The sequence below is a fragment of the Temnothorax longispinosus genome, chromosome 12 (assembly GCF_030848805.1).
Source record: "Temnothorax longispinosus isolate EJ_2023e chromosome 12, Tlon_JGU_v1, whole genome shotgun sequence".
NCBI classification, from domain to species: domain Eukaryota; kingdom Metazoa; phylum Arthropoda; class Insecta; order Hymenoptera; family Formicidae; genus Temnothorax; species Temnothorax longispinosus.
In genome coordinates this window covers 2,156,490-2,180,150 of record NC_092369.1, presented here as the reverse complement: position 1 = coordinate 2,180,150, position 23,661 = coordinate 2,156,490, and the positions used below count along the sequence as shown (strand labels likewise).

General features: G+C 35.2%; 5 protein-coding genes and 1 long non-coding RNA gene across 8 annotated transcripts; 3 read left to right on the top strand and 3 right to left on the bottom strand.

Moving 5' to 3' along the window:
• Positions 1-254: 254 nt before the first annotated feature.
• On the top strand, positions 255-1,284 carry LOC139822796 (uncharacterized). Its single transcript, XR_011734589.1, has 2 exons — positions 255-757; positions 928-1,284. It is a non-coding gene; the product is annotated as an uncharacterized lncRNA (long non-coding RNA).
• Veli (L27 and PDZ_signaling domain-containing protein veli) lies at positions 1,144-2,569 on the bottom strand. Its single transcript, XM_071794822.1, has 5 exons — positions 2,253-2,569; positions 2,085-2,126; positions 1,899-2,011; positions 1,556-1,801; positions 1,144-1,483 (listed from the first exon to the last, which is right to left on the bottom strand). Exons 1-5 carry the CDS (start codon positions 2,287-2,289, stop codon positions 1,325-1,327), a joined length of 597 nt encoding a protein of 198 aa, XP_071650923.1. The 5' UTR covers positions 2,290-2,569; the 3' UTR covers positions 1,144-1,324.
• Positions 2,570-7,668: 5,099 nt separating this feature from the next.
• On the top strand, positions 7,669-11,806 carry Hex110 (hexamerin 110). Its single transcript, XM_071794802.1, has 7 exons — positions 7,669-7,942; positions 8,262-8,893; positions 9,032-9,453; positions 9,542-10,152; positions 10,282-10,418; positions 10,514-10,802; positions 10,882-11,806. Exons 1-7 carry the CDS (start codon positions 7,849-7,851, stop codon positions 11,655-11,657), a joined length of 2,961 nt encoding a protein of 986 aa, XP_071650903.1. The 5' UTR covers positions 7,669-7,848; the 3' UTR covers positions 11,658-11,806.
• Positions 11,807-11,945: 139 nt separating this feature from the next.
• Tpnc25d (Troponin C at 25D) lies at positions 11,946-13,277 on the bottom strand. Its single transcript, XM_071794824.1, has 3 exons — positions 13,133-13,277; positions 12,433-12,853; positions 11,946-12,073 (listed from the first exon to the last, which is right to left on the bottom strand). Exons 1-3 carry the CDS (start codon positions 13,133-13,135, stop codon positions 12,045-12,047), a joined length of 453 nt encoding a protein of 150 aa, XP_071650925.1. The 5' UTR covers positions 13,136-13,277; the 3' UTR covers positions 11,946-12,044.
• A 3,637-nt stretch (positions 13,278-16,914) lies between these two features.
• Positions 16,915-20,791, bottom strand: LOC139822791 (uncharacterized). 3 transcript variants are annotated; one of them, XM_071794819.1, is made up of 4 exons: positions 20,572-20,791; positions 20,103-20,263; positions 19,620-20,020; positions 16,915-18,485 (listed from the first exon to the last, which is right to left on the bottom strand). In XM_071794819.1, the coding sequence occupies exons 3-4, from the start codon at positions 19,786-19,788 to the stop codon at positions 18,034-18,036; spliced, it is 621 nt and encodes a 206-aa protein (XP_071650920.1). In that variant the 5' UTR covers positions 19,789-20,020; positions 20,103-20,263; positions 20,572-20,791; the 3' UTR covers positions 16,915-18,033. The 3 variants fall into 3 exon arrangements, with proteins under 3 accessions (XP_071650920.1, XP_071650919.1, XP_071650921.1); XM_071794818.1 differs by having other exon boundaries at positions 20,110-20,263; XM_071794820.1 differs by lacking the exon at positions 20,103-20,263.
• A 15-nt stretch (positions 20,792-20,806) lies between these two features.
• Dus2 (Dihydrouridine synthase 2) lies at positions 20,807-23,351 on the top strand. Its single transcript, XM_071794810.1, has 5 exons — positions 20,807-21,140; positions 21,553-22,066; positions 22,146-22,391; positions 22,472-22,807; positions 22,883-23,351. The coding sequence occupies exons 1-5, from the start codon at positions 20,960-20,962 to the stop codon at positions 22,989-22,991; spliced, it is 1,386 nt and encodes a 461-aa protein (XP_071650911.1). The 5' UTR covers positions 20,807-20,959; the 3' UTR covers positions 22,992-23,351.
• The last annotated feature ends 310 nt before the right edge of the window (positions 23,352-23,661 follow it).

Genomic DNA, 23,661 nt, shown 5'->3' with positions numbered 1-23,661 from the left:
ACGACTTTACGATTCGCATTGTAGACCTAGCATAAGACACTCGTATGTACATACTTTGCCGGAAATTAACGTCTTTTTAAAGAATCTTTATATGAAATTGTTTATAAGACTTTTGAAGTGCAATTGAAAAGGTTTGTGAGTCATTCGTTTAATTGTAATTAATTATTTATTTTTACACCATGCATTTTTAATCACACTTTATAACTCTTCATACTAAAATACAAACGATTCCATATATATAAACTTTTATTAATTTATCTATTTCGGCTAAATGCATGGTGTAAAAATAAATAATTAATTACGATTAAATGAATGCCTCACAAACCTTTTCAATTGCACTTCAAAAGTCTTCATACGAAATATAAACGATTTCATATAGAGACGCTTTAAAGACATTCATTTTCGAACAAGTACATACAAATGCATAAGACCGCTAAACCAATGAGCATCCAGCATAAAGTCGCCATATTAATTTACATAAGATGCAGTTTATGTACTTTTGTGTGCGAAACCCTTTAAGCCGATTCTACAAAGTCGCAAACGATGGCAACTGCTAGTTGAAAAGTGTTATTTTCATGTTACACTTGTCAATTGCGGTTGTCAAAAGAGAGTTGGCGAACTTTTAACTTTTTTCGCGACAGCAACTGGCAATCGGCAAAGACTCTTTCAAGCAGATTGACGAATACGATTGGTCATTTCCAATGGACTAATCAATGATTAAGTTAATCGGAGTTTGGTCGAAGTGGCCCTAAAAATGGTACGTACTTAAATTCTCATAGAAATGGACATTTATTAACGAAATAACAAAAATACTGAACAATGCCGATAGCGGAATAGTTATATCCGCTACTTTTTTCATCTTATTTATAAAGGCAAAAATTTTAAGAAGATATTTATTTCATAAGCTATGTTTCTTATCTTGTATAGGTCTTCCTTTTTATTGGTTCACTCTTCGCATTATACTATTGTATATATTGTATATTATATCATTCAATTGACTTCCATATCACGAATGACAACAATTTCTAATTCGTATGCAACGTTAGCAATATATACCATAAAATTATACGAATATTGCAATGTTTAATATACTTCAAAATTGATCACTTAAATGTAGTATAAAGAGTTGACAAAAGCATGTAGTTAGTAGTTAATAGACCACATTTATTGATGAATGAGAATATGAATACAACTATCAGAATGTTGAACGTTAGTCAAGTTATACCTATAAAGCATAAATAGTTTAAATGTGTAGAGATGTATAGATACATTATAATCAATAAATTTGCATTTCTTTAGCGAATTAAATATTTTGCACTAATATTTATTGCATATGTTGACGTCTACGAGCAGCCCTCTGTTTGTCGAAACGTAATTCCATTTCTTCGAGAACACGTGGAGTATAACGAACTACTAATTTTACAGAATTTTGAGCCTGCTTTAGTAATTCTACCGCCTTTTCATGATTTTCACCTTCGACGCACTAAAACAAATTATCTCTAATTATTGTAAAAATGTTACTTCTGATAAATTGAAGAGACAGATTTCTACTAACCACTCCATTAACGGACAAAAGTTGATCCCCACGTTTTAAACCACCGTGCCTGTCAGCAACCCCACCAGGGATAATGCGAGATATATAAATCGGCGAATTCTGTTCTTTACCTCCCATTACGTTGAAACCAAGTCCTTCTTCCGTTTTCGGTAATTCGATTACACGTGGATGTGCGTGACCTTCGCTAGCTGCAAAAGCAGCAACGGTTGCTTTTGCTGTTGCAGATGCACGTACATCCTGCGAACCCTTTAACAAATTGTCATTAACAATTGTAATTATGACTATTAATAACGAGTATCTGTTAAATTAAAACATTAGCTATATACTTCTTGTGTATTGTTACCTGAACATCAACAGTCTCATATACATGTTCATATACCTCCCGTACTGCACTAAGAAAATCACTTTGTAACACTTTTTGTAATGCTGCTAACTTTGTTGTAGGAACCTCCCCTCCTAAAGAAAATCAATGTTATAAAATTAGATAATTGTCAAAATACATGAAATGCTCTATTCTATAATTGCTTACCTTTTTGCAATTTATCTAATAATTCTATAGACCTCTTAACATCTACAAAGAAAAAATAAAGTTTTGTATAATTTGTTGTAGTAAGTGTTAAAATAATCGTCAAATGTCATTTGTATGGCATAATAATACGTATATTTGCGTAATTGAAACTGATTAGTAAAAATTTACCTCTTGCTAAAGTGAGAGGCTCGCCCATGGTAGCCATATTTTTATGTCACGACAATTTATGATTTTCTTCTTCTTATACTTCTATGCGTGTATCTATGTACTGCGAAATATCGACGAAAATACAGTTTAATTCGACGTGTTTATCTGCTACTGCAAAATCGTATCCAAGTAATGCTTCGATCGTAAATGGGTCAATCCTTATTTTCTCATCTCACTCAAATCGACGAGATTAAAACCTATGCAAACCTATGGGCACAGTGCACACAACGTGTCCTCTTTCTATGCTAGATCGTCCAGTTACGACAGTGCGTCTCGGCTTCTTTGATGTTGTGGGTTACCAGTCACGTGACATACCGCCATATCCTTGATTGAATAAAGCGCCATATTTGAAAATGTAAATATCGTAAAATTTTAAATATTAAAAGTAAAATATTAATATCTTAAAATTAAACATATATTAGAAATAAAAGAATAAATATTTTAGAGGTTTATTTATAATTACACTTTATATTATTTATATGAAATAAAAAATAAAATAGTATTTATTATTTATGAAATAATAAATAAAATAGTAAAAATAATAAAAACATACTTTAAAAATTAATTACATATACAGGGGTAACACAAAAGTTCCCGGAATTTTTTTGAAAACATTAAGCAGTTACAAATCGGTACACAAATTAAACATAAAACTTTATTAGAAGATTAATGACAAAATTAAACAAAGAAAATTACATAAATGCTTAAAATTGTTTCTTTTGCACCGGCGATAACCCCGGGCAAATTTTCGTGACCACCAAAGAGGCCCCAGGGGCTCGGCGATAACTGAAGAATGCTGACATTATATCAACCGTTTTGGCTGTTCCGAAGATAAATTTATCATAAAAAACGGGAGGTTCTCGACTGTTTCCTATAATATATATTATAGTATAATTTTGTTTTCATGATTAAACAGTGTAGCTATTATAGTCTCAGAAATGATTCATAAATATCAAAAATCAAGAGTAAATACGGCCACTGACGAGCAGCAATAACGAATAATATAATTCAAAATTAATATCTTAACATCGTACAATGTGGGAATATCTTAAATACAATGTTGGTACGTTTCTGCACACTGTGCTTTCATCAGCCAACTAATTTTAAAAAACATAAAATTCTACATCCAATCAATACGGTAAAAATTTGTGTATAAACGCTATCCTATCTTTAATTATACTGTGAATAAACGCGGGACAAGAAAACAATGCGATGAGGGGTCGGCGCATTTTGAAACCTTATATGAAATCGTCCAAATCGAAGATCCTATGGTTCATTCCTCAGTCGACAATGGGAATGAACCGAGTCAGTCAGCGAAATCTGCCCGTCACCATAAGAGTCAATAATTAAAATTCGAAAGCGTCTGAACTGTAAAATTTAATAAGTATGGAATCAATAAATGATATTGCACGAGTTCCAAATAAAATGTTAAGATATTAATTTTGAATTATATTATTCGTTATTGTGCTCGTCAGTTTTAAATAAATTATTTAAAAATTGAACAAAAATCCATATTAAAAATTTATAAAACCGTGATTGCAATTTTCGATGTCACAGAAGTGTACTTCAACATTCTTTGTCTTTCTTTAACATGAATGTTGAAGAACTTCAGAAGTTCTTCAACATTCATGTTAAAGAAAGACAGAAGTGAGATTTATCTGAGCTTTGATGTAAATGGAAAGCATGCACCTATTATATACATATTCCAAGACTACACAAAAATTTCAAATCTGTTAAAGCAAACTTAATTCAGAGATTTTTTGTTTCAAGATAGATCACACGGAAAAGTCCATCTAACAATTACAAAATATTGTAGTTTGTAAAATATTTATTTTAAATACTTTTTCTAAAGCAAAAAACAATTGAAATATCTGGAGTGCAGATACAATGAGACATCATGAGACATATAATATGCTATATGTATAATATATATATATATATTATGTATGTACATAATTGTATATTATTATTATTTATTTGTGTGTGTGTGTTTGTGCGCGCGCGCACAACAGTCTGTTGAAGTTTATCACAACTAATATATATATCGTTGCAATTAAAGGAAAAGCAAATATAGATATCCCGATAACTCAGTATTGCTTGTAATCTTTAAGTGCTCTTTATGTATACATATATAAGTATACCTTAAAAAATGATAAATGGAATTGTAATAAAAATAACAGTTCAGATTATATATTTTTAAATTTAAAATATATATGGTTTAGAAAATTAATACTTAATGATATTTAAAATGCTCATCTCTCTCTTAAAAATAGAAATAAAATTTGATAAAATTATCAAGTTATTGCTGCAAAATTTAAAAAAGAAGAATATTTATTTAAAAATCTGATTATACTTACGTATAAAAACATGGTGTATTTTTATGGATAGAAATTAATGTAGCAGTGTCTCAAAAACTTATTTATATTTATTAAAAAATAACTTTCTATAAAATATTTTCTTCGTACATTGGCTTTTATACATTTGAAATTTTATTTGCATTTGCATTCAATTTATTAATAGCGTGCTAAAAATTATTTTATTATTTTTTAAATAACATATAGATTTGAATACTTTTACAAATATAGGATTTATATAATTTAATTTATCATTTTTATTACAATTTATGTAATTTTTAACTAATTTTTATATTGATTTTGTATTCAATATTTAAATTTCAGTTTATAAACTATAATATAATTTTGCTTTCTCATATAGAGAAAGCTCCGTTTTTGTATTTTTTTTTATGCCGATGTGTTCAAAATGTTCTAAAACGTTCGAAAAATTGCACTTTTAAAAATGCCCCGTATAATGTATATGTGTGTGTGTGTGTACGGATTTCCGAAATTTTAAATGTTTATTATAACTTAAGAACTGCTTAAGCTACAGCGCTGCATTTTGGCACATAAGTAAGGTAGTACAACACTTTACTGTCATTTTTATATAAATTCATACAGTGTTTTAGATTTTAAAAAAGTTTAAATTTTTTAAAAAATATCTATGGAAGTTCTAACTTCCGCAAATTTTGAGATATCGGGCTAATTTTTTTTAATGAATAGAGTATCATTGAAGAATGGTTGGTTTTGATTTTGATGAGAATTGATGAAAGGGTTTATTTTTTATGAAATTTTGAATTAAAAAAATTTTTTTAAATGTAAATTTTCGATTTTTTAATAAATATTTTGTAATATCCTAGGTGAGTCACCAACTAATATATTGGTATCAATATATTAAACAATATAATATATTGAGAAAATGGCAAACTTTTATTTAAATTAAGTTTATTTTTTCTCTGTTTCCTGTGAAGGTTATATAAAAATAAAAAAGTGTGCAAATCAGTAACTTGCATATTGCTCCCTCACCATTTTCTTTTGCTCATAAAAATTTTCTCTATATGAGGAAGCCAATCTATTTATCTATATGCTAATAATTTTGCTAATTCCTCATAGCGGAAGCTTTATATGAGCGAAAAAAATGATGAGAAAGCAATAATGTGCAAGTTTCTAATTTGTTTCATTATCTATTTAATTGTTATATTTTATTATGTGCTGCAGCTATGTATGGCGAATGCGTATATATACATGTGCGCGCTTACTTACTTGATAAGTCAAAATCATGGCAATTTTATTATAGTTATATAACTATATAAAAATTATAACAAATAATATTTTTCATTTTTCTCAAGATTTTATGTGATATATCCAACAGAATATTATAAAAAATTTGTATGTACTTTAAAGAAATTAGAATGCAATATAAAATAATCAATAACACACGAATTACGTCAGACTATATATACGAGATAATAGCCGCGATTATCAAATATTGACGTATGGAAAGTTTGAAGCACAGATAAAAAGCACGTGAAGTAACAAATATAGTCATATGTTTCAGTTGTCAAATTATTTACTACAGATATTGTTTAAACATTCTAATAACTAATTAAATGTAATATTTACTTTTTATTTATATAAATAACAGAATTGATATATAATTATAAACTATAAAATTTACAGATTTGATCCTCTTACCCTCTGATAGCAAAGCATGAATGTGCAAAATCATGTGAACATATGCGAAGGGGTAAAAACCAGAGTGGTGTAAGTCAAATTTGTTTAAATATTTTCTCGTGTGCATAGATGCAATTTATATATTGTACAGATTGCATCTATGCACACGAGAAAATATTTAAAAAAATGTGACTTACACCACTCTGGTTTTTACCCCTCCATATATTGCTGAAAACAATTTATGTATGCCTCAAACATTATTGCATAAACATGAATCGTAGATCGTCTAGGATTCATACTTATGGTGCTTTTACAGCAAAGATATGTAAGTTAATTATTTCTATCAATAATGTAAACATTGTAAACTGTACAGTGTACACCAATGGAACCTCGCCGGACGTGTTGCTGGAAAAGTGTAACAAATATTGAATAAACCGTTGTTTGAAGCAAATTCAGTACTATTGCTGGGCATTTGCGGACGCAGCTTTACATATAATTATTTGTGCAAACACTTGTCACGAGTTTGCGGACATATTTCATAAATATGATAGATGTTTTGCAATTTAGGTACATTGAGTCTCTTATATATATCTTAAAAGATGAGGTTTAATTGTGCCGAGCTGCAGAGTATTATAATTGATAAATGTGCAAATTTATGCAGTTTTATATTATCTATGTTATGTCTTGTATCGATACAGCAATTTATTTGATGACATTTAATGGCATCGCTTCCCAGCCAAGAATAGAACAATTAAAAGGAATTGATAGCAGTTCATTGTGTGAAGCTATAAATATCTCATTTACGAAATTTACAGGACTTATAGAATTACTTTGTATAATACCTTTTTCATTTGCAATTTATTTGTTTTAATTGTTACGAGACATCGGGAGATAAAAAAAATTAATTCCTATTATCCAAAATTATTTAATTGTGTAAGGTACTCTGTGTTTTTAATTACAGAAAATTGCAAGAAGAAAAGTAAATTTCTCGAAATTGATTTGAATTAATTAATTTTTATTTTTGTTCAAAGATTTTGTTCAATCATATATTAAAAATACGTATATTTAAATAAGATTTCCAAAATATTTATACAAACAGACGAGAGTCTCTCGGAATCATTTATATCTCGCTTTTGTTTTAATGAAGTGAGATTTCACTTTCACAGGAGAATAGAAAAATAACCAAGCTCAAAGGCAAACTTATGTTTATATACAACTAAAAAAGTGATATTTACATACAAATGTTGTTATACTAATAACGGTATAAAATTAAAGAGAAAGAAATTGCCAAAAATAAAGGTACAAAGCTCTGACCCCATATATAATTAGTGATGCAACTTTGTCTTGCTCAAAAGAATTTTTATCATTATAACCTTCGATTAACTTCGATCCATCCGAAATAACAAGGGATATCGCGCGTAGACAGCGAAATCTTGCACGGTGGTAGGTCAACAGGTCGCCGATAATGTCTTTGTTCGATACGATTTTGGTATAAAAGACCCGCACCGCTCGGTAGACAGCATGCGGCAAACGGCATTAACGGCATCACAATGAAGTGCGCGATCGTTCTACTGGCTCTGGCAGCTTTTGGGGCGGCTCTACCCCAGCAACAGCAACAGCAACAGCAGCAGAAACAACAGGCTGGTAAGTGATCGCTGTTCCATCCGGTTACCTTTATGTTCTCTCTATAGCACTCTCTTTTTCTCTTCTTTTTCTATATCTCTCCTTATTTCTCGCGATTAAAGGACACTGTATAATAATCCTCGTAAATACCTACTTGAGAAAAAAAATACTGCTGCTTTTATCGCGTTTCTATACTTTTCATATGATTTAGACTATTAAGCTTTATACATGTAATATACATATAATAAATACTTGTCTAATAGAGTCAAATATTAATGTTTATATTGAACTCAAATCGAGGAATGCGATTGCATGTGATCATTTCTTTACTTTTCTTTAGCTGATCAAGATCTTCTGAAGAAGCAACAAGACGTTATACTGTTGCTACAACAGATTACTCAAGAAATCCCAAACGAGCAGCTGCAGATCCTTGGTACCACCTATGACATCCAAAACAACATCCAACAATATGAAAATCCGATCCTTGTCCAATACTATGTTGGCGCTGTACAGGCCGGTTTGGTTCAGCCAAAAGGCACTGCCTATTCGAGCTCCATCAGCCAGCTTCGCAAGGAAGTTTCCCTCCTGCACAGAATCTTATTAGGCACTAAGAACTACCCGACGTTACTGGCAACCGCCGCATGGGCCCGCGTTCACGTTAATGAACAACAATTCCTCAAGGCTTTCATTGGAGCCGTTCTTCAGCATCCGGAGACGCAGGGTGTCGTTCTGCCGCCTCTGTACGAAATCATTCCTCAGCATTATTTCGATGCTAGGATTATCCAAGAAGCCCAGAACATTGCTATACAAGGTGTTTCACAAGGTGTTGCACAAGGCTACAACCAAGTTGTAATTCCTGTTAACTATTCCGCCCAATTGTCCAACAGTGAACAACAACTTTCTTACTTCACGCAAGACGTCGGCCTCGCCAACTACTACGGCCTCGTGAATCTCGCTGGATATTTGTTGCCGGTAAGCGTGCATCATTTAAATACAAATAAAAACAATTTCTCATATAAAAAGAAAAAAATATATATTTATAATTTGTTTCATTGAAATTCGCGTTTTATGTATATATATTAAACATTCTTTAAATATATAACACACTAGCACGGTCAGCAAACGCCTGCGCAACAACAAGGCATTCAGAATCAGGAAAGTCAAATTGGTCAGGGATCTATTTACTATTATCTTCACCAACAACTGCTGGCTCATTACGAACTGAACCGTCTCTCGAACGGATTGGGTCCAATCCAGGACATCGACTACGACAACGTACAAGCACCGTATCAACCGCACCTCCGTCACACAAACGGACTCGAATTCCCTGGACGTCCTCAGAATCTGCAGCTCAGCCCCAAAAACGACAAACTTATCCAGACTGTCAGGAAGATTGAACAAAGATTGATCGAAGCTATTGACTCTGGACATGTCATCACTCCGCAAGCCGCCTTCCTCTCTCTTTATCAGCCGCAAGGTTTGAACATTCTTGGAGAACTTATCCAAGGAACCGGCAGAAGTGTTAACCCAAGGTTAATCATCAATTGATCATTTGACTGATTGATATCAGTATAACTTACTAATATCGCAATACTTATGACAATAAATTTTCTACCGCAGATACTACGGCAGTCTTCAAGCCGCCGCGCGTCAACTTCTCGGCAATGCTCCCGAAGCACAGAATATCTACGATTACACTCCTTCCGTTCTCGAATTGGGACAAGTTGCTGTTCGCGACCCAGCTTTCTATCAGCTTTACCAGAACGTTATTCAACTGTTCAAACAATACCAAAACTCTTTGCCCGCGTACCAATATAACGACATCCTCTTGCCTGGCGTCAGCATCCAGGACGTTCAAATCAGCCCACTGGTAACTCTCTTCAACAATTACTATGTTGATCTCGATGCAGTTACTCAGCACCAAGTCGGCCAACAACAACAAGTCGGTCAACAACAGCAAGTCCAACAACAACAACAACAACAACAACTGCTTCAGCAACAGCAACAGCAGCAGCAGCATCAACAACAACAGCAACAACACATCCAAGCGCAAGTGAAGAGATTAGACCACAAACCCTACGAATACCAGATCACTGTTCAGAGCGAGCAGAACGTCCCTGATGCCGTTGTCCGCGTCTACTTGGGACCGAAATACGACTATAATGGCAAACCCATCAGCATTTCTCAACACAGGCACCAATTCGTCGAACTTGACCAATTCATAACTAATCGTATGTACTCGATTGCATGGTTATCCACCGTACATACATACAACGTCTCACACATACACACACACACACACACACATTCATTGATTTTTTTATTAAACAATTAAATTGTCTAATCTCTTTGTTTTACAGTTCAACAAGGACAGAATGTCATTGTTAGACAATCCCAGCAGGCACCAGGCCAGAGCCACGACTGGCCGTCTGTTCAGGAAATTCAACAGGGTGTCAACAATGCTATTAATGCCCAAGAACCATACTATATCACCCAGGTAATTATTTTTCTCTCTTTCTATTTTGTATAGATGTTTTGCATCGACGATTATTTCGATGAGTGATGCAAGACTAAACGTTAATATTTTTTCAGCCACAGCAGCTCTTCGGTTTCCCAGCTAGGCTGGCTCTTCCCAAGGGTCAACAAGGTCAAGGACTCCCAGTTCAGCTGTTGGTTGTGATCTCTCAACCGGGACAACAAAACGTGCCCTACGGACCGGTGGTCCCAGAACAATATCAGACCTACCAACAAGGCCAATATCAAGTAGTTGGTACCGAGGATTATCAACAGATCCAGCACCAAGCTGGCAAAGTAGTCGGTGTGAAACAGACTGTAGAGGTTGTACCAGAAACTCTGCCGATCAATCAGCAACAGAATCAAGGTACGCTATATCGATATCAGAGAGACAAGGCCTCTTGCTATTGAGTAGCATAAAAAAATAAACAATTTCTTCTTTACAGTTGTAAGGAACCATTTTGCTAACCTCTACACTCAACAACACGGACAGTACCCGTACACGCACTCTCAGTACCAAGTAGGCCAAGGACAGGGATATAACGTCTACGGTGTGCAAGGCCAGCATGGACAACAGGGACAATGGGGACAACAAGGACAACATGGACAAAACATCCAAGGACAGCAACAATGGAGTCAACATCAGGGTATCTACCAAGGACAGCAGGGACAGAATCAACACGGCCAACAAAGTACGGTAGGAGTCCAAGGTGGAGTACCAATTGGTGTACATGGCTTGCAACAGGGTATCCATGGAATCCAAGGAGTGCAGTCAGGTGTACAAGGTTTACAAGGTATCCAAGGTGTACAAGGTGTCCAAGGTGCGCAATACTCCCAGGGAAACCAGGGCGTCCAGAGTGGTATTCAGCATGGAATCCAGGGCAAATACCCCGTTACCTATCAAGGACAGAGCCAACAACAGCAAGGATTGGGTGTAGGATATACCGGTAGCGGACAATATCACGCCGGTGGTTTCCAAAACATCCTGGGTCAAGGTCAAGGACAAAAAACTCAGGACGCATTCGTCAGCCAATATTATCAGAATAAGCACATCTCTGAAATCATCGGTGGAGCTATCTCTCTCGACGGTAAACCTCTTGGCTACCCGTTGGACAGACCCTTGACCCCCGGTGCCCTTTCCGTGCCTAATCTCTATGTTCAAACCGTCCACATTCAGCATGAAGGCCAGCCCACCAACGAAGTGCAATATCACTATCAGTGAAATGTTCCTATAAATCAGATATAATAGATGTATGATATCGTTAGATATTACGATGCTTGACCAAAAGCTATTTTTTCATCCAATGTAAAAAAAAAGATTTGTCAGTTTATTGTAGCAAATGCAATTAATAAATTGCCCTAAAACGCAAATTTCTGAATATATTTACTTATTATAACGCAATGTTCCTCTTTCTATGTACCTATTTTCCTTATGCGCTTCCTCGAATGTCCTACCTATTATAATACACGTACAAGTCAAGATTAACTAATGATAATAAAATTCACGGTCTTTTGCACAAATATTATTTTATTAAGAAATTAGTTTATTGTCTTCTTAGCGATCCTCTTCGAGCGACGTAAAGCCGTCATCGTTTTCATGTACGTACAATCATTCTCCAGTCATCATCTCCATAAATTCTATAAACAGGTTTAAGTTTTTCCATTAATAATTTCAAAATAAATGATAAATAAAATAGCTCATTTCAATAATAAGTTTTATATAATATTAAGGTATTATATATGTATTATAACTATTTTTTTTCATATTACATATATACATATATATTTTACAAGCAATGTTTCAGATAGAACAGCTGGTCACAATAAAGTCAAAATAATGTCAAAATGTTGGCAAAATAATGATTTTTAGGTCATTTTGCCATCATCATTGTCACTTTCTGTTCTATCAGGAGTGTCTTATAAAAGACACATTAATTATATAATGTATTGTTATATTCTAATCTATACTACTGTATTGTATGATATATTACACGTACCGTCAAAATCTACCGTACCGGAACCATCCGTGTCAATCTCCGCGATTATTCCATCGAGATCGGAACTAGTAAGTTTATCGTCGAGCGCCGCTAAAATCTCTTTCAACGTAGCCGTGGTAATGTATCCGTTACCTTCGCGATCGTATAATCGAAACGCTTCCTTCAGTTCCTCCTGCATCGCTTCCGCATCTTCCTCTTCGAGAAACCGCCCGGCAATCTTGCAAAAACCGTCAAAATTCACTTTGCCGACACCTTCGGGATCATTTTCCTCGATCACGGTTTTTAATTCGCCATCGTCAAATAGTTGTCCCATTGTATTTAGTATCGTTGAGATTTTCATAGTCTCGATGAAACCACTTTTCGTTGTGTCGAACATTTGGAACGCCTTACGCATCACAGCCACTTTTTGATCATCGTCCTCCTGTGAATGTCCAAGGGAGAATCTCGAGTTTACTTTCATTTATAATAAAAATAAAAAAATAAAAGAAAACAAAAATCCCAACAATTTTGAGGTATATTATCTAAATCTCTTTACGGTGATTTTTAAATACTTTTCTTATAAGTAGCACCTATAAGACAGCGTTTTACGTATTGCTTTCTAAAAAATGTGGAATTTATATAGTCTTTTCCTACGAATCGAGTATTTAAATCACAGGTTTCTTTTTTCGCCAAACCGAGATTATCTCTTTAATATTCTTACCATGATGGTTATAAACCAGAGAACTTTTACACCGTATTAGGCAAACCACCAGAGTGGCGCACGATGGAGAACGAACGGCGGACTTGAAGAGAATTGGTTCTTCCGTCCCAGTATAAAGACTTCCTCTCCGCATTTGCTAAACCAGCTAGAAAGACGACGCACGCAAAAATAGAGCGGCGACGCCGACGAAAAATGAAATATGTTATAAGTGAATACCACGGCCTCTCATCCGCGTTGTCATTTATGCGAAGGTCGTATGTACAAACGCTGTTATATCGCGCAATTACCGATAAATTTCGACGCGGCTAACAGATCTCGTGCTAGAGGGAAAATTGGCATTCACCGAACGTTACGACGAAACATTTTTATCGTAAAGATATATAGCCCTTGCTATGCCTTGTACGTCGGGGATCTTTTCTATAATCCTACACGGCATTTATTTAGCGATGAAACATCGTTGACAGCACGTCATATGTCCCGATGGAGTTTGCATTTGGATTTTGGACATGCGTGCTGTCTGAGATATATGTTGCTATTATATAAGATCAAAGTTTGCGAAAAATCGTCATATTCCAATAATTATATCCGCCTGTTGACGCGGTTGAAGCTTCGCGGGCGATCTTTAAAATGCCAGATTATCGTCAGGCGAACGATACACGTAGGACATTAGCGCGTATTGGAAGTGTGCGAATCTATGAATGAATTCGTACCTACGTCCGTACATGAGGAAAAAGAGAGAGAGAGAAAAATTGTCGTAACTGTACGGCATTTACGTAACTATACAGTGATATTTTTATATCCGCGTGATAAATATAGACAAATAGAATAATTCCAAGCGGTATATATTCGCGCTAAAACAGAAACGAAAATTGGCCTCGCTCGAATCGGACCATCCCGCCGCGCGCCGTGAAATCGTCCGTCGGCGTCGGATGATATTCCAAGTTTGAAATGGGGCAACGTATTGCCGTTCTTAGGCTGCTGCCTACGCGTACTCGTGGCTCGTAGTTGCAAACCGTTACAACGCGACTCTATATATCTAACATGCAGCCGGAACGATGTAAAAATATATCGGGCCGCTCCTTCTCTCGCGCCTCCGCTCCGACGCGGCGGCCTCACGCGAACGATTCATCATCGTTCGCGCATCTTCCAGACGAGGGGAAAAAACCGGAGATATTTCCTCATCTGTTACCCCGTTGCCCGATCGCCGAGATTATTATCAATCGGAAGCTGCTGATCGGCGGAGAGCATACATATGGCATATTCATTTACATCTTCAAAAACAAATTACTCGTTATGACAATATTATCGCGCCCGTGAGCCGTGAGCCATTACCGCGCGTGACGCACGCTAAATAGTCTTATTAGAAATATTTTTGGTGTAACCACGCGTCGCCGACCGAGATAAATAAATCCGATGGCTATTGCACTATCGTGCCAAATTTTACGATGCAATTTCAACTCGGACCAAATTAACGGAATTTCTCAATCCCAACGTCACGCGCGCGGACATTTCTAAGAATTAAAATGTTTCATCTTTTAGGGGAAACTGGGGAGGGTTGACCCACCCTAGTATATTATAAAATTGATGTATTCAAAATATCTTTGTTATATAAGTTCACCCGCCTTTTTTAAAAGAATAAAGTTGGATGAATAAACCTCTCTTTTAGAGTCAACTCTCCCCATAGTTCCCCCTGCAGTAAAGTGGGCGAAACTGTAACATAAAAGAATGATATCGTAAGGGCTCAGTCACAATGAGAGGAATAAGGAATAAGATAAAGGAATAAGGAATAAGGGAATGTCGCATCTCACTTCAGTACACGTACATTAAAGTGAGATGCAATATGCCTTATTCCTAATTCCTTTATCTTATTCCTTATTCCTCTCATTGTGACTGAGCCTTTACCGTCTTACCGTTTAATTACTATTGTCGCAACAGTATTTATTAGCTCTCTCTATGCCAATGGCAAATATATAAAACGGAATCTATATATTTCGCTTTTAACGTAAGTTTAAATTGAATATGATTCGAATTTTATGAGGCTCGAGTTTTCATTCACTGGAATATACCCAGATAGCAAAGCGTCTGTCATATTTACGAAATGTGTGCGTAAACGATCGTGACGAGTGTTTGCGCAAATAACGTGAAATAACGTGTAAAGCTGCGTCCGCAAATGCTCAGCAACAGTATTGAATTTGTGCAATGGTTTATATAATATCCGATACATTTTTGCAGCAACAGTTTACCCCCGGAACTCGGAGGCTGCAAAAACACCATAAATATGAATCCTAAACGGATCTGACTCGTGTTTGTGATAACAATACATAAATTGTTTTCAGCAATAATTTGCGCGATTTTGCACACTCATGTTTTATTATCTGGGTAGCTTGTTGTCACGTTATAGCCATTAATCGCTCGTTTTATATCGCCCAGCTTTGATAAAACTGCCCCACATGATGTCAATATTGGGTCGCTAAATTGGATCGCTGAATTATTCCGAGCAGTCAATCTAGAGAAATTTTTGCACTTGTAAAATTTTGACATATTTTTTCTCCTTCTCTCTCAAATAATTATAGCTATAAAAGTAAATATAAATATAATGAATAAATAAGTGATAAAAATACGCGATAACACATATACAGGGTGTTGAAACCTCTTAGTTTTACGAAAACTATGCATTTATGATGATAGATAATTTCTTTGGACGTAACATTTTCCGCTGTGGAAAATATTCCTTCAGAGCCAGGAATAGCTGAATGGAAGAAACGGGGGAATAGCTATAAGATATATAGCCTAACTCTAACGCTGAGCAATTAATTTTCCGTTCTATCTTTTGTAACGGATGATTTAAAACCGTTAATAAATTCGACCCTTCAAATATTAACAACCCAAATCATTCGGATCGTTCGAATATGAGTAACCGAATTTGAGTAATCAGATAATTTGATGAGTTAATTATCCGAATATCGGAATATTAGTGAATCGAGATAGTCTTTGGCTCGAGTAATAATATGTCGCATATGCAACACTGAAGTGGAATCGATATAGTAAAGAATATAAAAATATAAAACAATATAATATGAGAATATATATAATATATCGATATCTTTAGCTTCGCTACTTTTGCTAAGGATCCTAGCATTTACAATTTACAATGGACCCAAAACTGAAAGATAGAAATTACCAAAGAAATGGAATCGTATATATAAAAAAGTACAAACAAAAAAGTCGCGTCACTAAAATCTCTGATAATAAATTATTTATTATGCAATAAATTTGCTATATGTTTTAACACGTGAAAATTTCGTATCACTTAGACTCCAAATAAATGAGCTTTAGTTATACCGATAGCGTGTCATAAGCGTGCCTATAATACACATACGTATAATATGTATAAGGTGAATAGGTAGTAAGGTGAATATACCGATTGTACGAATAGCTTCGAAGTATGAAGATGCTAGAAACAGCTAAGAATAACTAGGCACATAGACAAGCAAAAGTCGCTTCTAAAATCATCTCGATTATATTCCACTCTGTTCCACGAATACGAAGATTTTCATGGAAAATCGTTGAATTTTTCTACCATATTATACGAAATACATTCGTTAGATCAAGGACAGCTTCTCGATAACAAACGTGATGATAATGGTTACATTTATTTAACATTAAACATATGGACTTCAATGTGCTGGTATGTGCAGTAATTTATGATATCGATAAAGAATTCTTATATTGAAAACATTTTTGAGAATCGTGATAATATTGAATGAATAAACACGATAAAGTTTGTAAGAAAAAGTTTATATTTAAAAAATGCGATGTACATTTCCAGTAAATTCATAGCAAAATTTTGCGGGAGAAAATAATTATCATATAGATCACGTATCAAAATATGATAGACAAAATGTCATGATGTGTACAATCCTGATATACAGTAAATTTAAATTGCAGTACGTAAGTCTTGAAATTGGAGCAATTATTTTGTTGAACAATTGTACTTTAATGGCGTCGTTATCGGGATAGGTCATTTTCTTATAAGTCCTAGTTCTAGTTGTTCTAGACAAAAAATTGCCTAAATAATAAGTCAAGATAACAAACAGTCTTCACATTACTGATATTAATATTAAAGTCAAACAAATCAGCATCAATCGTTATTATACTTATGAAAAGATCATACTTGTAATCATTTGTTTGTGTATCTGTAATATTTAAATAGGCCGATCAAATCGATTATCTTTTTATATACACAAGTCTTATAAGTAAAAAAGTCGACTATATAAATTGAATTCATACACAATTTATCGTGCGCTTTTTTAATTTGTCCATTAAAAGAGCGGTCTCGGTAAATCCTAGATTATTGGCAACACTTGGAATTGTTTATTAATTAACTATATTAACTGTGTCAGAAAGTTCAGTGCTGTTCTTTTTTCGCTAAAACTTAATTATATCGTATAAAATGTAACAAATTGTTACAAGAAAATTATTGTACAAATTTTATTTACCTACTATATAAAAATAAATATGAAAAAGAGATAAAAAGAATGATGATTTTCGCATATTATATTGCATTGTATTGTAATTTATATCTCGCTTTGAAAATTGGCAGTACTTTCTGACACATATAAAATACATAGGAAAATTTCTGTTCCGACTTATGTCAATTAATTCGCAAGCTGATAGCAAAATTGACGCTATCCTTGTATATCATAGGGATAATCTATTTATCGAACAATTGTTGCAAAACAACCAATGTTATAACTATAATGGCACAGATTTTTTTATACCATTTTTAAAATTGACATTTTTTATATCAAGTATAATCGAACAGTGTGTTGAACCTCGAATGACAGTCGCCTGAAATATAGGCGATAGATGAATAGTAAAAAGTTCAAGTCTCATATTTGTTACAATTCCTTGAGCGTTGATACTGTGAAGACTTCCACAAAGCATATGCAATACTGCATCAAATCGGTATACGGTATACTGTACCGATAACAAAATTCCTCCACGAAGAAACGTTCAAAAGTATAGGAAGCAACTAAACTAATGACATTATAATTGCCGTTTTTCAAGCCGAGTATCATTATCGCCAGTATTTGCAGCACGACAGTAATATTGGTAAAAAAACGCAGTTTCCTGATTTGGCTTTCCTTCTGTTTTATTGCTAGTGGAAAAAATATCGGTACTGTACCAAGAAACAATAGCAGCATACGAATCCTTTCATCTATCTGATATGCACTCAATATACCGGATGTCAGCAATGCCAAAGGAACAATTTCAATGACATTGGAAAACCAATCGTAAAAACTTCGGAAGCATCTTGCTGTAGGTGTCGATGACGAAGTAAATGGAACTCCTGAAACGTTAAAATAATAATTAAAAACTTACTTAATAAGAGAGAAAAAAAATACATACGCGCATGATATATTCAAGTGAAATAGACTTTAAAAGGATACAAGATTCGTCGATGTTATAACTGTGCAATAATTTGTAAAAAATAGTGTATATGCAAATAAATGTAATTTGATCACATGACCATACTATAAACTATTAGATCGTTATCAAGTTGTTGGAACATGTAAGAAATAATATTACGTGGATATACAATTAGGACAGTAATAAAGTGAATAGTGCTCATCAAAACTCACATCAAATACAAAAAAAAATTTAATATCGTAGTGGATGTGTGATGTGTGTGCTAAAACATTCCTGTAAACGTGCACGTGAAGGTGAGAGCTTTCAAGTTGTCATACGTCCTAGGGCATAGAATTTTCTAATAATGTATATACATTATAATACTAATATTCCGCCTAAAGTTACCTACTTAAAATCTTTTTAAAGAGAATTAAAAGCAGTAAAAGTAGTAACTAATGAGGTAACTGATGAGAGAAATACAAAAATCTTAAATTTAAGGCAAACGTATTCTACAATGGAATGTGTTCTTGTCAGAGTTCCTCACGTGTTCCAACCATAGCAAATAATTTGCATGAATTACCATAAATCCTTAATGTTGGTAAATGTGGAAAACATCTTCCTCTCCCATTCCTGATTTAGATACAAAAATTAAATACCGTGTGTGGCCATGTGTCATTTTGTATCAATCATTCTTCGCCATGACCCCCCCAAAATTATGACATGGAATCTTAGGTGGTCCATACCTATAAGTTATTGCATCTTAAACGAAGAGGGTAGCAATTTAAAAAAGCAGTTTGTCGAGAGAAGGTAGGTATATAGGTAGAGGTATGTTGCAGAATGCAGAATTAGGAGAAAAAAATATGTCGGAAATTCACAATTGGAAGAATAGCGACACACTGATATACACGTTGATCGCTGTTATGATCTCATTCCAAGATTACTTGGAATCTTAGAGAATCAAGATTTTGATTTTACGTCGACATCTCGATAGAAGCGAGATTTATCTTGGAGAAAGGAGGAAGGAGGCGACAGGCGACGGATTCAAAAGTGTTAAAGAGTAACATTAAAGTCTCACCGAATCTGAAGATCCCCAGGATCGAATGCATGAAGAGGATTCGAAAGGCACGCAAGGACCACGTACGCGGCAGGGCCTTCGCCCGGTAGGGCTCGGCGAGGTGTCTCATGCATACCGCAGTCACCAGCAATTTCACGAGATGCGCCACGACGCTGCTCGCGCTCACCATGATCACCGTCTCGTCGCGAACGTCGTCTCTCTAAATAATTCACGCTCGTCTAATCGAGAATGGCCGACCGAATTTTCCATCCGAATTGCCGGTGTCGAATCTCGCCGATCTCGCGTCCGCGTCGTCGCTCTGCACTCTGCAGCGATTTTATCGCTCTTAACTGAACGGGAGCCTCGGGAGCAGAGACGTCGTCAACGTGGTGTGGTCAGTGTGGTGCGTCAGGCCCGTCATCCTAAAAAAAGACAAACCAATTCCAATATATTGCGAAATTCAGTGACTCGTAGAAAAGATTACAAAGAACGAAGAAACTACACCACGCACTAGACCGCAATCTGGACCCAATTGACCCAAATCGTGATCGCTAGCAGCAGGAGCAGACGATGACAGCAGATGACCATCAGCATCAGATCATCTGCTCACCTCAGTCACGTACATACCTCGCATCATCCACCCAGAGGGGTATCATTAGAGCCCTCTTGAAATATAGGAAATGAGTTGCAACATTTTTTACTAGTATAATTTATGGATGACACGATCAAATTTATTAATTAGTTACGTTTGCAGCGACTAACGACTAATATAAATTTATCGCAAGAAATATAATACGTAATACGTGGATTTTGAACTCAAAACGTGTCTGTCGCGCGACCAGTTTACAAGATGAGTGATTCGAAGGATCGTGTTGAAAAACTATATAAGTCTAGTGCTTCTACGTATTTGGTACTGAAAAATTCCATTTTTAATATACTATCAAGATATCGAAACACAATTATTTTTGCTTACACGGCAAAACAATGAGGTCTATCATTGCAGTATGTATATACAGTTCCACATGGGCACCAATGGCGACGAGTACTGCGACATTGATATAAATTTCACACGCAAAATGAATCGAGAAGTATCGGAACGATCGTGATGAGTCGAGTTCGAGTTCGAGGTTTCATCTTCGTTTATCGATGATATGCCATGTGCCGCATATGCGCACACGCGTAGGAGTAGGAGGTAGGAGTAGCCGGAGTAGGAGTAGGAGGTAGCAGCAGGTAGTAAATAAGTAAATACGTATATAAAAGTGGATAAGCGGATATTTCTCACGTGTGTTCACGTGGATTCGTCTCGATTGTCGTCTATAATACTTGTAATCCCGAATGAGTCGCAACGTGTTCACGCTAACATGGAAGAAAAGTCGGCTGCGAGAAAAAGACTCGATTACGAGGACAAGCTCATCCTGGCGCCCATGGTGCGCATCGGGACCCTTCCGATGCGTTTGCTCGCCCTCGACTACGGCGCGGATATAGTTTACACCGAGGAATTGATCGACAGAAAACTACTTCGTTCGATTCGTCGAGAGAATGGTAAAATACTGCACTTTTCCTTTCGTTCAGCAACTGGAGAATAATTCCATTAAAATTTATATATACCTAAATACCTTACGCATCGTCCACATCGATGCCAAAAAGTTCTCTATCAATTACGTTTCATATTCAATATAGTTATAACGTGCGTCACATTTATCGCATCATATCATATCTGTCTTATTGGTGTCAAATTCTGTTAATTCGAATAAAGTGAAAACTTGCTTCTCTGAAAACCGAATTGTACTTTTTTCCAAGTCTAACCTATAACACGTCTGTCCTTAGGCTTTTTCTCTAAACAGTCTAAACCATGATCCTAATCCTCGTCTAACTACCGATAGTTAACTCAACGTAATCTTATTTAGCCTCAATTATCGTACATTTATTAGACTCGATCTGCCATTGTTCGCAGATGTTTTAGGCACGGTCGATTACATCGATAAGACTGACGGTACCGTGGCGTTTCGTACTTGTCCTCGGGAACGAGAGCACGTGGTTCTTCAAATTGGTACGTCCGATCCAGCAAGAGCGGCTCAAGTCGCTCGTATGGTGGAAAATGACGTTGCAGGCATAGACGTTAATATGGGTTGCCCAAAGAAATTTTCGATACTCGGAGGAATGGGCGCTTCTCTTCTCAGCGAGCCGCAGAAAGCGACCGATATCTTGCGGAAGCTGGTCGAAACGGTATCAATACCGGTCACGTGCAAAATACGCGTTCTGCCCGATCTCGAGGAAACTCTTGGACTTTGCGACACCCTCGCCTCCACCGGTATCGCAGCCATTGCCGTTCATGGTCGCACTATCGAGGAGAGACCGCAGCATCCTAATCGCAACCACGTTCTCAAACAGATCTCGGCTAGACTTTCGATACCGGTTATCGCGAATGGCGGATCTAAAGATATTCAAAAACATTCCGATATACTTAGGTAACGTTTTAACGCATATCTATACATCCGTCAGAAGATCCTGTTTTCACTCTAACTTGTCTAAAGCATGTTTTCACAGATTTAAAAAGGAAACGGGTTGTAGTAGCGTAATGCTCGCTCGCGCCGCTGAGTGGAACTGCTCGATATTTCGTAAAGAAGGTCCTCTTCCGATGGAAGATGTTATAAAGTCGTATTTAAAGCACGCGATCAATTGCGATAATCCACCTTCCAATACCAAGTATTGCGTACAAAATATTCTACGAGAGCTTCAGGAATCTGCTTTAGGCAGAAGATTCCTCGATGCGCAAACGCTGGAACAAATATGGTGAATGTTTCTCCTTGTTTTTTTTTTTTCCGTTTCGCTGCTCTTCTAATTCTTGCTCAATAAACTTCTTTTTTTTTCAGCCAAGTGTGGGGATTGAATGATTATTGCCGATCCAAAAGTAAAGAGTTTCGAGATAGAGGTTTATTAGGTCGCTTTCAAATAACGCCGGGAATCCTGGATAAAGACAATGGCGTTTCTTACAAGAGAAAAATTCACGAAGAGGAAGATGTTTCTCTGATGCGTTGTGCTTTTTTAAGAAACAGTTACGTGACAGACTCGGAGCTGCCAAAGACTAGGCTACTCAAGTGGACCAAGGAAAATCATAAAAAAATACCAATATACGATACACGGCAGGAGAATAAGCTTTTTTGTTCTGTTGTTACTGTGGATGGCAGGAAATATGGTTCCTCCTTCTGGTAAATTATAATTAAATAATTTTCTTCACACTTTTCTCTTCTTTGCTTCAATGTATCCTCTTTTTTTTTTTTTAGGGAAAAAAATAAAAAATGGGCCGAACAGGGTGCTGCTTTGGTATGTCTCTACTTTTTAGGAATTATCGACGAGAAAAGTCTTGCCGCTGGTGGCAACATTCTTTCATGATAATATCTGCTTTACTGCTTTATTCTATTTATTTATCATGCAATCAAATTTCCATGTAGTAAAATCTTGCATTGTGATCTTGGCTAGATGTTAGAGTTGGAATTTTGTAAATTGAAGTTATATTTCATTTATTTGCTATATAATTGTGTAACCATATTAAAGTAGGAAGGCAAGTTAAATACCGAGCGTGTAACATTTCTACTTTGTATGTACATGTGCCATTAAAGGGAGAATAAAAAAAAACTTTACAATACGGATATCAGAATGTATAATAAAAAAATATTTGATATGAATATAAAAAGATACTAATACATATTCTTATATTGTAAATAAATAAATAAATAAATTTTGTTGACTTTATGTACTCTTATTTTATTAAGAATTTGTCATATTTTTATCATTTAAACGCTAAAACAACGCTTGATTTAATTGCGATTTCGCGGTAATTTTAGATTTTTGTATTTGCGATCAATAATAATTAATTAATGATCCAACATGATATTTTAGAATTGATTTAATACATAAACGAATGATGGAGAAACGTGATTTCTTAACATATTAATTTAACGTTAATTTCTTAAATTTGTTTTATCTTAATTAAGATAAAACATAAATTTAAATTAACATTAAATTAATCTGGTTTGTATGTACTTTATAGTTAGGATTTATA

Bases quoted from the DNA above. Each gene is read 5' to 3' on its own strand.
- Veli (XM_071794822.1), bottom strand. From the start codon at position 2,289: ATGGCTACCATGGGCGAGCCTCTCACTTTAGCAAGAG. The intron at 2,127-2,252 runs GTAAATTTTTAC...TTTTCTTTGTAG, and splicing joins GCCTCTCACTTTAGCAAGAG to ATGTTAAGAGGTCTATAGAA. The intron at 1,802-1,898 runs GTAACAATACAC...AATTTGTTAAAG, and splicing joins ATGAGACTGTTGATGTTCAG to GGTTCGCAGGATGTACGTGC.
- Hex110 (XM_071794802.1), top strand. From the start codon at position 7,849: ATGAAGTGCGCGATCGTTCTACTGGCTCTGGCAGCTTTTGGGGCGGCT. The intron at 10,153-10,281 runs GTATGTACTCGA...TTTGTTTTACAG, and splicing joins TGACCAATTCATAACTAATC to TTCAACAAGGACAGAATGTC. The intron at 10,419-10,513 runs GTAATTATTTTT...ATATTTTTTCAG, and splicing joins AACCATACTATATCACCCAG to CCACAGCAGCTCTTCGGTTT.
- Tpnc25d (XM_071794824.1), bottom strand. The intron at 12,074-12,432 runs GTACGTGTAATA...ACCTGTTTATAG, and splicing joins CGGTACGGTAGATTTTGACG to AATTTATGGAGATGATGACT.
- LOC139822791 (XM_071794819.1), bottom strand. From the start codon at position 19,788: ATGGTGAGCGCGAGCAGCGTCGTGGCGCATCTCGTGAAATTGCTGGTG. The intron at 18,486-19,619 runs GTGAGACTTTAA...TTAACGTTTCAG, and splicing joins CCTGGGGATCTTCAGATTCG to GAGTTCCATTTACTTCGTCA.
- Dus2 (XM_071794810.1), top strand. From the start codon at position 20,960: ATGGAAGAAAAGTCGGCTGCGAGAAAAAGACTCGATTACGAGGACAAG. The intron at 22,392-22,471 runs GTGAATGTTTCT...TTTTTTTTTCAG, and splicing joins CAAACGCTGGAACAAATATG to CCAAGTGTGGGGATTGAATG. The intron at 22,808-22,882 runs GTAAATTATAAT...TTTTTTTTTTAG, and splicing joins AAATATGGTTCCTCCTTCTG to GGAAAAAAATAAAAAATGGG.